Genomic DNA, 9,767 nt, shown 5'->3' with positions numbered 1-9,767 from the left:
ATCTTAAGGAATATTGGCACTGATGTCATATACTGCTGTGAGTAGGAGTTAGAAGACACACTTGTTGAGATGCAATTGGTTTACAGTTGTGGAGCTGGTGATAGAAACCGTGTCGGAACACTTGGACTCAGATTTGTTGATGAGAGGGTCAATTTCTTTAAGAGACTGAAACAGAGATTTGGTTCAAAAATGTTGACCAGTGAGATCATCAATTGGAGTGCTTGCTGTTTCGGTCACTGATTCTGACATGTACGTGTATATATAGAGGGAATTAGGCCATGCATTGATGTGCAATATCACAGTGATAGATATAAAACACAGAGAGAAAGACACAACTATACAAGCAAGGCTTCCAATTGAGAATCTGCTAGAGAAATTGAGGTACATGGCAATGGCTGGTGTGATGATGGGATGGGGCGGTGTTGAGGAAAGAGGGTGGAGGAAAGGTCCTTGGACTCCTGAAGAGGATAAGCTGCTCAGTGAGCATGTCAATTTGCATGGAGAGGGAAGATGGAGTTCTGTTGCTAGGTGCACAGGTATTTACTCCATTCATTCAAGTCTATTACTAACTTCTTGGCTAGTTAATCCTAGTGCAATAGGAAAAAGCCTTTTTTCTGTTACCTTAGAGGGTATTGAAAACTTGAACCCTGAGTCATCCCTACTTTCATTACATGAGTCAGCTACTCCAAAGAGTTACAAACTGCTTGCTCTTGGGGTCTTCATGTTGTTTAATACATGAGGTGTAATGATCATGTATGGTTCAGTTTGTTATATATTCATGATGAGTTGAGATTTGTTGATCAGGGTTGAACAGGAGTGGGAAAAGCTGCAGACTTAGATGGGTGAATTATCTAAGGCCTGGACTGAAGAGAGGCCATTTAACACCTCAGGAGGAAGGCATTATTATTGAATTGCATGCTTTATGGGGTAACAAGTAAGTAATCAGCTGATTCTGATATACTATTGTACTATTTTAATTTTCTCTAAAATAGATTAAGTACTCACTTCTTTTATCTGCAATATTTGCAGGTGGTCTACAATTGCTAGATACTTGCCTGGGAGAACAGACAATGAGATAAAGAACTACTGGAGAACTCATTTCAAAAAGAAAGACAAATGCACCGAGAAGCAGAAAAAACGAAAAGCTCAAATCCTAAAAGAGAAGCAACAACAATTGGAAGATGTAGAGACTGATCATGAAAACAAGAAAATAAAATCAGCCAATACTAGTACTGCACTACAGGGACATGGTGAAGCCTTGGCCTGCAGCAGCGAGTTACAAAATAATAATGTCATCACTGATGAGCTGCAGCAGCTGGCACAAGCAACTCAAGAGATGAATGTTGTATTTACATGCCCGAATATGGATGAGATTCAAAGCTTTCCTGTGCTAGCGTCGATGAACCAGTTAGGCGGTACCAGTACTAGTGTTGTTGAATCTACTATATGGTCATCCGATAACACTGCCATCATTAACATTGGATCAGAAGATGATCAAGGGTTTTGGGGACAACTCTGGAACCTAGACGATGATCATTGTCATGTACAAGCTAACCGCATGGAACCTCACACGAGCTGTAGCAATAGTGAGAGCCTGAACAGATTAGCCTTGCATCAGAACCAAGCAATTTCTGCTACATCTTTTGGTGCCATACACACTACTGGAGCTACTAGGGTTAACAATTTTTCTTGGGGAGAGGATATTCATACCGATAAGTGCTTCTATAGTGGATCAGGCTACATATTTTGAAGAGGGCTATACCTAGCTGATTTATATCTATTTGAACTGGAATATCAAAAGATTTTCTACTATAAAACTATAATCATATTCTTGAAGTTACTAGCTGTATGCTGTACTTGTACTAGCTGGGACTGATCTACATTTTGCATAAATAACATTATTCATAGAGTTGGACCTTTCTGTAAGCCATGTTCTTGATGATGTTTTTTCTTCTTCAAAACTCCCTAGCCCCCCTATTGAAGGAAATTAACTGTAGAGAAATATTCTATTTTATATCAAAACAAGTGGGGAAACTTTCAGAGCAATTGCACCGGTGAGGCAATTGGCTGACCAATTGCTTAAAAACCCCAGATTGGTTGATACACCGGTCTAAAATCAGTCGACCAATTAGAGGAACCCACGCGGGACCTAGGTAGTCGGGCGATTGAGTGACCAATTTTTGGCAACTCAATAGGTCGGGCAATTGTTGGGGGCCACAGACAAAGAGGTGGGTCCAACCGTACATGAAGAGAGAAATGTAGAATTAGTTTGAAAAATTATTGCTGGGAGGAGAGTCGAATCCTATACCCCTCAACTAAATGATGGTTATTTTGATATTCCATTGAAACAAGTACTTGAACTGGTATAAATATAATTTTTTTCCTAATTAAAAAAAAAACAATAAATGTCATTGAGTTTTTTGTTTCTTGTTAAAGTATCATTAATTATTCTGTTAAACGCTACTATTACTCTGTCATTATTATCATCTTAAAATAACTAAGGAATCAGTTTAATTTTGTTCATAAATAATTAAATAAATTATTTAATATTAAATTGGCAAGCAAATTGCCCGTTATTGGTGCATTGTAGAAACAGAGACAATTGCCAATCTTTGATAAATAGTGAATTAGCAGTACTAATTTTGTTAGCAAATTAGCAATTGCCGTTGGTTTATGGGTGCAATTGCTCTCATATGATCTAATATCAAACCATGCTAGCTTGCTGAAAATGTAAGTATTAAAAACAAAAAAGTTCAGAAGAAAAAAGATACAAGAAAACAAAATAAAAAAACATGGCCCATACAGGTCTCGAACCTGTGACCTTCGCGTTATTAGCACGACGCTCTAACCAGCTGAGCTAATAGGCCGTTGTTGATACCTGTTCACATAGATAATACATATACAGTAATTAATTTGACATAAATTGTTTATACTTATCTGCGATTCTGGGAGCGGATAGCAAAACACAGGGATCAAAACAAAGAGAAGACATGGACAACATAACTGCAAGCGAGCTGGCCGGTTTTGGAGTTGGAACTCTGCTTCTCTGCGCCACCATTGCTGCTCCTAAGATCGATGCTTTCATCTCTGGCTCTCAGCGCATGTAATGCACAACACCCATCTCTTAATTCTCATCTTCCTAACGTGTGACTTTATCTTCATCAATTTCAAATCTAGTTTCCAAAGATTGCATCTTTATGAGTCATGACATTTATAGGGTGGAGCATAGTAATCAAACATGAAGATTTATGAAAACCCAATATTTGATTCTTCAAGTTAAATAAAAGTAATCTGTATGCTCCATTGTCCAGTTGTTTTGAGCTCTACTTGGTGTTGGAAACTTTGACATTTTAGTCTTCAGTTACTTTTTGTAGCTCAATAGTAGTTGCATAGAGTAATTCTATATTGTGCGCTGAATATGTGATCTTTGGATTGATGTTCAGTTCATTGGGAATGTGCAAGAGATGTGGTAATGTGAGGAAGATAGCATGCTCAACATGTAGAGGAACTGGATTAGTGAAGGAAGGTGGAATAGCTGGTTTCAATTTAATTGATGACTTGTATCAATCGCTAGGGGGTGATGAATCCAGAGTGGGATCCATTGCTTGCATCAAATGCCAAGCTAAAGGTCATTTTAGCTGCCCTGATTGCTCTAAAACATAATTTGTTTCAGTTTCTGTATGTCATGCGAATCTAAGTTGTCTCTACTAGTTATGCTCTATTCAAGTTCAATCAAATTACACGCTTTCTTCTCGTAGAGTTACATAACTTTCGGTTGGAAGTAATGAAAATGAAAAACAAGCTCATGAACCCAACTACATATATATATATATATATAGCGGTTGATAATTTCCTAATGTATACATGGTAAAATCGTTTGCTCTATTTTGTCATTGCTCACAGATTAATACTGAGAGTGTTGCTTGTGTTAAATTGGATAGATCGCTAATCCTGTTGAGAGACTTTACTATCCTTATACTGCAAATCCAGTGGTATCAGTCAACATTATCTGCTCCTTAACAAGTTGAATCTCATTATCGAGGTTGTATTGCCTCCCTTGTATCCTTTCTCCCTTTTGTGGAGTATTTGCGGTTGAAATCAGATATAAAGGAATTTTCTCCCTCAAGTACCTGGTGATCAGAATAAGCAACAAGGGGGAGCATATGTAGAATTCATCCAAGGATTTTCATATGTGATCAGTGGTTCATATTTTCTGAATGTGTTCCTTCTGTTGCATGCTTTATCCACTAAAAGATTTCCAAATCCAGTTGGAATTTGATAAGCATTGTATGTCTTTGTGTTAACCTCTCACCACCGCTACTATGAGTTTCAAGTACATTGCAGAGTGGCCATAATGGTGTCCTAACAAAGAAGCTTTTGCCAAAGATAGCACATACCTCGGATCAAAGTATATTACTCTTCAAATCAGCAGATATATTCTGTCTATGCATCGATTCCATGTTAGTTGCACACAAACTTTACATGATTTGATTTTGAATTTTGATGTATTGAAATCTGTTGTGATGTTTCTACTACCATGGTAAGTAAAGCCGTTTTCACTTTTACTTGATGTGATGATAGTAACTTCTGCAATACATGTCTTTAGCATACAGAAGTATGTAGATTTGATATATTTCCAAGTCTCTCACCCTTCTTTAGTGTTGTGCTTCCATGATTGCCTTTTTACAAGTTTTGCAACTTACAGCAATAGCCCCTTGGACAAGGCTTAAAGCATTTGTTTTGCTAGTGGGGAAAAGCAAGCCTGATTCATGATAATATGGAATATGCATCAGCACATATTAAGGCAAGAGATGTTGGGAATGGGAAGTGACAAGGCACCATGATCCAGCTATTGCTCCATTGTTGAATGAAGCAGCTAGAAATGAACTCCATGATGACCCTATTGACTTGTTTCACTGATTGGATATGTTCCACTTTCTCCTTCTGTAGTTAGATAAGTTCAACTTTATAAACAACACATACAACAACACTAAACATCTATTACATGACAAAGTATACACTGACTAATATAATTAGCTAAATGTTTGTGCTCAAACTCTGAAATAGATTACTAAACCAATCGGTTATAGCTTATAGTTCATAAAAGCGACATTTACCATTAACAACTGGGAATCTGTGTAACATTTTCGGAGATTTTTGTCCACAAATTAGCCAAGAACCTCTGTGGACCCGTAAAAGCTAAGCACCATGAGAAGAAGATGCATTAGATTTTTAAAACATGAAGGATTTTGGGTGCCCTCCTTTTCTCCGTTCTTTTTGTTCTGTACAAATTGCAATTTAATAAAAAAGAACAATTCATTTTCAAGTATCCTTCATATATTATCAGCCAATTGAAAATTTGTGTAGTCCTTCAGTTACTAAGTGATGTTCATTTGTAGCTAAATTTTAAAAATGTTATCACCAAGAAAATATAAGAAAAACTTAAAATGAACTACAGAATCACAAATGGTCATTAGAGCCGGTGTTCTATAGTGTACTCCGAAAAAAAAAAATCGTTGGTGATACATTGTAATAGTTACTAATCTAACAATCTCAACTTCAAAATTTTGTTCTTCTAAACTATAAGATTTTAAAATTTAGAAATGTTTGTTTCCCTTCCACCAGTCATTTCAATATCAATAACTGTACAAAACGCTTTAGTTGATTCATGGGTTGATGAGATTATTGAGCCAATTGATTCAACAGTGGCGGTGTTGGTATGTCCAAGTGAACCACAATTGGTGAGCATGGCTGCAACAAAGTCTGCATTTAATGTTAATGTTTCGACTAGTAACAATTTTGAGATCCTTGGTCAAATGCAACAACAACCTAATCCTGAGGATTCTACTTTAGTAGAACATAATATTCAGAAAATTTGTTGGGGGTGATCTAGAAAATGAAGAACCTCTTGGTAATACAGTTTATTCTCAATATGAGGTCAGATATAAAACCTTGTTTGATGAGGGTGAAGCAGCTTCAGATGTTAATCTTTCAAAACAAAAGAATTCCAAGGAAAAACAATGTCGATCGAGTTTGAAGTATACTGCACGCAATCGGACACCTACAATGCGTCTGAACCTTTAATGGAGTTTGATCAATCCGATTCCAACCATTTTCATAGTTTGTTTAATGTCTCGTGTATAATTTACATTTGACCGTACAAAGCTTCAACTATAAAGGTCTTACTGATACATTGTAAATAGTTACTAATCTACCGACTCTCAACCTCAAAGTTGCATTGCTCCGATAAACTACAAGATTTTCAAATTTAAAATGTTTGGTGCCCATCCACACCAGTCATTTCAATAACCTTACAAAGCTTCAAACCACAATTGACAATGGCAGTCTGTCCCTATTAACTCAGAGAGGGGTGCACAGTACCATTGGGCGAAAATAGACCCATAATCAGTCCGGTACTTGAAAGCTGATCACCATTATTACCAGCCAAGCCAAACAAGTCCTTTACCCTCTGCTTTTCTCAGCACGCCTCCGACAAAGACGTCGTCGATCAACGTCGCACCACCAAAGTAACTCCGTTCCAAGCTCCAACTCCGACACCTCTAAACGCCGTTCGAGAGCGTCGCCGTCAATCATGTCCGTCACCTGGCACTGTTCTGACCCCCAATTGGGCGCTCGACACATCGTTCTGTTCTTGCACTCCACCAGTGACAGTTGGCCCTTGGGAAACGGTGGTGTTTTCTGATCGGAAGTGACATGTGTGCTGGGGACATAAGCCGACCGGACCTTTGATGGAAACATGTGTTTACCTTGCCATCTTTCTTGGGCAAAGCACTGCCATTTCAGTCTTTAATCATAACATGCATGCACACCAAACTTTGATTCTATCTGTCTCTTGTTAATTGCACAACTTAATATCGAAGATGAATACTGGAAACTTGACTAGGGTTTTGCTTTCCTTCTTCTTGCATTTGAATAACGATAATCTTCATATTATCGTTGAAGTTGCTTGTCAAAATTAGCTAGCTCTTACTTAGCTCTACTCTTGTTACTGATTAGTCGATTACACATAGCATAACTAATCTTTTTAACTCTCGTACTAAACGAGGAGTGTTAACTGTGTTATGGAATCTAAACTATAAGCTAGCTATTCGGATCATCACCTTCACAAAAGCATGGAGAACAAACTCGCCTAATTTGAGCAGAAAAACAAGAAAGCTACTAGCTACTGTAATACATCATAGAGTCTGTGTCCAATTCCGAAGCTTGACCCGATCGAACTCAAATCTTTTAAAAAATTATACAATGTGTTAATAATGCATTAACTTTGTCTTAAAGTTGTAAAAATTATACAATGTGTTAATAATGCATTAATTTTGTCTTAAAGTTGTAAAATAAGTCATCAAAGTAGTAATATTAGTGTTCGAAGTTGTAATATGAGTCTTTAAAGTTGTAAAATTTGCTAGTTACAACATTAGTCATCATGTGTCTTTAAAGTCATTAGTCATCAGTCATCAGTCATCATGTGTCCTTAAAGTGATAAAATGTGTATTTAAAGTGGTAATAGAGTCCCCAAAGTGATTAAAAAAAAGTTGTTACAACTCTGATGAGGACTCATATTACAACTTTGATGACTCAATTACCACTTTAAGGACACATGAAGACTAATGTTTTAAGGACACATGAAGATTAATATTGTAACTAATTTTTTTTTACAACTTTAATAACTCATATTACAACTTTAATGACTAATATTACTATCTTTATGACTTATTATACAACTTAAGGACAAAATTGATGCATCACATGCATTAACACACGTTAGCCTTACCTAAATCTTTCTTATAATTAAATCGATATTTTAAATATAAGTGATTTCACAAATCAAACAAGACTGTAATAAAGGATGAGAACGATCGAGAAAAAATCATTTAGAAGGACCTACAACCTACAATTATAATCGTACTCTTGCATGTTGCCCATGCACTAGTACTTACTGTTGTCTACAATATAAGAAGTTCGTCCTAGCTACCATACCATCCATACGTACCTCCATGGATATGTAATTTTTCTTTTAAGAAAATTATTTTGTTCATACCGATAATTATCAAAATGGTAAACAAATCTCGGTTTGTGATCATAATTAATAATTTGAACGCCTCAATCGTGGTGATTAAAGACACCTGTACTTCAAAATATGAAGAAGATTCATAATATATATGTTTTGATTTTGAACATGTTTTGTTCTTAGGCCTCGTTTGATTCATGGATTGGAAAAGTTGAGAGGGGAAAGTTGTTTATTTCATTTATTTAACACACCTAAAGAAAAGAAAGACTTTACTGTAATATGAGAAAATAGATGGGAAATTGGATCCTCCCATATACTATGAGATTCAATTTCCCTCATACTTTCCCAACATTAATTGCATATTTTATATATTGTTTTAATGGATGTTGTTACCAAATTATCCACAAAACTTTAGAATCTTAAATATTATATATTTTATTAATAAGGATGTAATTGGTAAATTAATGTTACTTGTTTTCTTATCCATACATAAACCAAACATTAGAAATGAAAGTAAAATGACCTTAGTTACTTTTCTGACATTCCCAAACACCTCGTAGGGAAACTAATGAGAAATTTACTTTCTCATTACTTTCTCATGTATATGAGAAAGACCAATGAACCAATTTCCTTTCTATTAACCAAATGAGACTTTAATTCTACACATAATTATTATGTATCAATGATCAATGATCAGAGATATATACATACATGATACATGCAAAAAATTGCCTCACAATTTCACATATACAGTACGTATACCTCATGTGTTCCATCAGTTGTTGCAATTTTACAAAGAAAAATGGCTACGTTTTTCCCTTTCTAGGCACTCGATCGAGTTATTGTGCTCCCCATGGGCTTTTGTACCGAACAATATCACATTATGATTATATCTTTTAGGTATTTCTGCAGTAGAAATTGAATGCCCTTATCTGTAAAATTTTATCTGCACCCTTCTCCAGAAAGTATTTAATGGACTTGTGTGTACAAAAAAAGCCAGGAGCTTCCAATCTATATATTTGCATTTCTATCTATGATTAATAAACGTGCATTTACATATCTGTCGAATTTAATGGTAATTGATATTGTATAATGCATTTACTAGTAAAACGGTAAAAGAAAATTCTAAACCCTAAGCTCTTATTTCATTGTATTTATAACTCATAACATTCTTTTGAAGTAATTACAATTTTTTGGAAAACTTTTTTCTTTTACCACGGGTGTGAATGGTAACCGTGGATTTTTATTTTTTATTTTTTTTACAATAATTACAGACATAGACTACAAATCATTTTTGCCCAGATAAGTTTTCTTGTACGTTGTCAAACATTAGAATTGAAAGGTATTCGAGAAATTCATTTTTGCTCTCTTCTCATTCTTACTAAAAAGACAAGAACATTATTTTCTTTTCCGCAAACTAAGCGAGGCCTTAATCTAATGAATAATTTTCCTTCATTTAATTTTTTCTCGAAAACTCTTCTGTAAATCGAGCAAGTCGCGATATATATATTACTCCATAGTCAACGCGCCCTTTGGTACATAAATGCGTATAACCCTTGCCAAGAGAACGAAATAATTGAGTGTACTCAGTGTGGTGGGGTAAACGGACGTAGGTCCTAGACACGCAAGCACACGCGCCGAAACTGAGGTTGGTTGTACCACTTAGCAAAAAAGAAGGCGAACAGTCAGCAACGAAGGGAAAGGGAGATATTTGTATAAAACTAGAAAGAACACCAACCCT

The 9,767-nt window shown here is 35.8% G+C and overlaps 2 protein-coding genes and 1 non-coding gene across 3 annotated transcripts; 2 read left to right on the top strand and 1 right to left on the bottom strand.

Annotated features, from left to right (window-relative positions):
• The first annotated feature begins 391 nt into the window (after positions 1 to 391).
• Positions 392 to 1,750, top strand: LOC101292735 (transcription factor WER-like). Its single transcript, XM_004306007.1, has 3 exons — positions 392 to 536; positions 805 to 934; positions 1,030 to 1,750. The coding sequence occupies exons 1-3, from the start codon at positions 392 to 394 to the stop codon at positions 1,748 to 1,750; spliced, it is 996 nt and encodes a 331-aa protein (XP_004306055.1).
• Positions 1,751 to 2,793: 1,043 nt separating this feature from the next.
• On the bottom strand, positions 2,794 to 2,867 carry TRNAI-AAU. Its single transcript has one exon. It is a non-coding gene; the product is annotated as a tRNA-Ile (tRNA).
• An 86-nt stretch (positions 2,868 to 2,953) lies between these two features.
• LOC101312174 lies at positions 2,954 to 4,207 on the top strand. Its single transcript, XM_004304157.1, has 3 exons — positions 2,954 to 3,103; positions 3,444 to 3,628; positions 3,904 to 4,207. Exons 1-3 carry the CDS (start codon positions 2,991 to 2,993, stop codon positions 3,906 to 3,908), a joined length of 303 nt encoding a protein of 100 aa, XP_004304205.1. The 5' UTR covers positions 2,954 to 2,990; the 3' UTR covers positions 3,909 to 4,207.
• Positions 4,208 to 9,767: the final 5,560 nt, after the last annotated feature.

The sequence above is a fragment of the Fragaria vesca genome, linkage group LG6, assembly GCF_000184155.1.
Source record: "Fragaria vesca subsp. vesca linkage group LG6, FraVesHawaii_1.0, whole genome shotgun sequence".
NCBI lineage: Eukaryota > Viridiplantae > Streptophyta > Magnoliopsida > Rosales > Rosaceae > Fragaria > Fragaria vesca.
The sequence above is the reverse complement of the archived record's forward strand: the minus strand, read 5'-3'. Positions and strand labels throughout refer to the sequence as shown.